We start from the raw sequence: 3,454 nt of genomic DNA on the forward strand, positions 1-3,454 counted from the left end.
AATATAAGAATTTTATTAGTTTATTCGAGAGTTTGGTAGATAGTGATCCAACTTTAACCGAAATTGAAAAATTTAATCATTTGATCTCATGCCTATCAGATGAAGCTCTAGGAACTGTTAAAGTTTATCAGATAAGTGAATAAAATTATTCCAAGGCTCTACAAAGTTTGAAAAGAGTTTATGACAATCCGTGTTTAATATTCTTTGATAACATTACAAAATTATTTGATTTACCGGAAATGTCTAAACCTTCTGCAACTACCTTGAGGAGTATGATTGATACTGTTTCTGCCATTTATGGCTCACTTTTATCAATCGGCGATGATAAGGCAATTACTAATGCAATTATAATTCACTTAGTAATGACTAAAGTAGATCCAATCACTAGATCAAAATGGAAAGAGCAATTTGATTATGAAAAGTTGCCCTTATGGAGTGATTGTGAGATAGCTTTGAACAAAAGATACCAACACATTTCAGCTGAAGAAGCTTCCAGCTCGAAATTAAGAGCTAATACAAAATGTCAAAATGTTTTTTTTGCAAAGCACCACATTATTTAGCAAATTGTCCTTCATTCTCTGCAGTGCCAGTGCAACAGAGATTTGATTTTGTCAAAGGTGTTCCCGCTTGTATAAATTGTTTTAAAAAAGGACATACTGTAACGAAATGCAAAGCATCGAGATGTCGTGTTTGTAATCGATCACATCACACATTATTACACATATATGCTACAAATAATGTCCAACCAGAAAATGTTGAAAGTTCTGATCCTAATGGAGCTTCAACTTCAAGAGCTTTTGTAAACCATTCATCTTCGGCAAAAGATAATGTAATTTTAGCAACGGCTTTAGTTCGGATCAAAAATAAATCAGGTCAATATGTTTTAGCTAGAGCTCTTTTGGATTCAGGTTCACAAATAAATTTTGTTACTGAGGAATTATCTCAGCGACTACAATTACAGAAACAGGAAAGAAATCTCAGCCTTATTGGTATTGGCAGAACGAATTCTTCTGCAAAATATAAACTTCAGGCTACAGTGAAATCTCGAATGAATTCGCATGAATTTTCGGCAGAATTTTGGGTTCTTCGATCGATTTCCAACTATCAACCAGATCATATAATTTCTACATCTGATTGGAATTTGCCAGGGAATATAGAATTAGCTGATCCATATTTTAATAGACCGCAAAGAATTGATATGTTGATCGGCGCTGAGATTTTCTTCGAACTGCTATGCGTTGGTCAAATAAAACTAAATCCAAATATCCCAACACTTCAGAAAACACTTTTAGGATGGATAGTTTCGGGAAAATATAAAGAAGTGAAGCATTTTATTAAGAATTTATGCCATTTAAGTACTCTGAATGAAAACGAAGATTCATTAGATTCAATAGTTCGTAGATTTTGGGAATTAGAAGAAATTCCTAGAGAGGCAAATGTTTTATCATTAGAACAGCAAGAATGTGAGAAAAGCTTTATGAAATCTGTTCAGCGAATGCCGTCGGGCAGATTTAAAGTGGCGCTACCTTTTAAAGCGAATCCAAACACACTGGGTCTCTCTTTTGAAACAGCTAAGAGAAGATTCTTATCGTTAGAACGTCGGCTGTCAAAAGAACCACAAACAAAAGAGATGTACAATTCTTTCATGAAAGAGTACATTAATTTGGGTCATATGTCTATTGCAGATAATAAAGTACCCGCGGGTTCTCACTACTTTATTCCACATCAATGTGTATTACGCCCGCAAAGTTCTACTACAAAACTTCGGGTAGTTTTCGACGCCTCTTGTAAAACATCTACACAACTCTCTCTCAATGATCTACTAATGATCGGTCCTACGATTCAAGAGGAGTTGTATTCAACACTTCTTCGTTTTCTAATGCATAAATATGCTATTACAGCTGACATTGAGAATATGTACCGTCAGGTTTTAATTTACGAGGCTGACAGAAATTATCAACTAATATTATGGCGTGAAGATCAGTCTCGAAGTCTTGAGATATATAAACTAAACACAGTGACTTATGGTACATCGTCAGCTCCGTTTTTGGCAATACGTTGCCTTACGTATTTGAGCGAATTATTTGAGAAATCTTTGCCAATTGGTTCTAAAGTTGTAAAGAGAGACTTTTATGTAATAAGATCCCAAGTCACACAAATTTTACAATCGGCAGGTTTTAATCTTACGAAATGGTTTTCTAATTGTTATAGTCAAAATTCGATAACTATTCAAAAATCAGTACAAATAAATCAGGACTTTACTAAAACCTTAGGCACTTATTGGATTCCGAAGAGTGACGTATTTAAATACCATTTGGATGATTGTTTTATAAACTTGAAAGCTACAAAACGAAATATTTTGTCAGTTTCGGCAAGACTATTCGATCCACTCGGACTTTTGTGCCCATTGATTATCAAGGCAAAAGTTCTTCTTCAAGAACTATGGCTAATGCAGCTAGATTGGGATGAGTCTATTCCTACACGCCTTGATACTTCTTGGACCAGTTTTAAAGCCAATTTATTAAAAATTTATATAATAGAAATCCCTAGATTTGTTTTGACAACATCTAATGCTGAATGTCAAATTCATGGGTTTTCTGATGCCTCTATGCGAGCTTATGGCTGTTGCATTTATATCCGGAGTAGAGCTTCTGGTAAAACTTCTTGTCGATTACTAACGGCCAAATCAAAAGTTGATCCTCTGAAGACCAAGTCTCTACCAAGACTTGAACTATGCGCAGCACATTTATTAACCAAGTTATGGTCCAAAATAAAGCATACTGTATTATTTAAAGTGGAAAACGTAACATTTTGGACTGATTCAGAAATTACGTTGCATTGGATTCAAACTCATCCTTCTACTCTGGCAACATTCGTATCAAATCGAGTTTCAGAAATACAAGAACTATCAGACCAAGCCACATGGCGTCATGTTCCAACTAAAGAAAATCCGGCTGATATTGTTTCTAGAGGATGTAATGTCGAAGAATTAGTTGACTCTATTTGGTTTAATGGCCCAAAGTTTCTACTCGATGAGTGTAATACGTGGCCAATAAATGACCATTTCGATTTAACTCCCGAACAAGAGTCACTTGAAAAAAGGAAAACTAATGTGTTGTTGGCTGTAGAAGAAAACGAAACTAATCATATTGTAAATACAATTAAAAAATACTCATCATACAACAAAATGATTAGAGTATTTACGTACGTTTTTCGCTTCCTCGACATTGCTCGCGGAAAGCAATGCCGCAATTTAGGTGCTCCTACAACAAAAGAGTTCAATTGGACATTTCTCCATTTAATTGAATTCATCCAAAAAAGAGAATACGCCGCACAGTGGTATAGGAAAAAAAAGGGAAATAATTCGGTAACTTCTAAACGGTTAATCCGATTTTAATGAAATTTGGTATGCACAAAAAGGAGGTGTTGTCGAGTTTAGGTTTTGAATTTGGAC

General features: G+C 34.8%; 1 protein-coding gene across 1 annotated transcript in view; it reads left to right on the forward strand.

Moving 5' to 3' along the window:
* Positions 1-239: 239 nt before the first annotated feature.
* LOC124420040 overlaps positions 240-3,454 on the forward strand; it is a 7,623-nt gene continuing 4,408 nt past the window's right edge. The window contains exons 1-2 of the mRNA XM_046951569.1: positions 240-441; positions 546-3,151. Of these exons, the coding sequence (XP_046807525.1) occupies positions 240-441; positions 546-3,151 (2,808 nt within the window). The remainder of the gene's footprint in view (positions 442-545; positions 3,152-3,454) is intronic.

Source organism: Lucilia cuprina, chromosome 5 (genome assembly GCF_022045245.1).
Source record: "Lucilia cuprina isolate Lc7/37 chromosome 5, ASM2204524v1, whole genome shotgun sequence".
Lineage (NCBI taxonomy): Eukaryota > Metazoa > Arthropoda > Insecta > Diptera > Calliphoridae > Lucilia > Lucilia cuprina.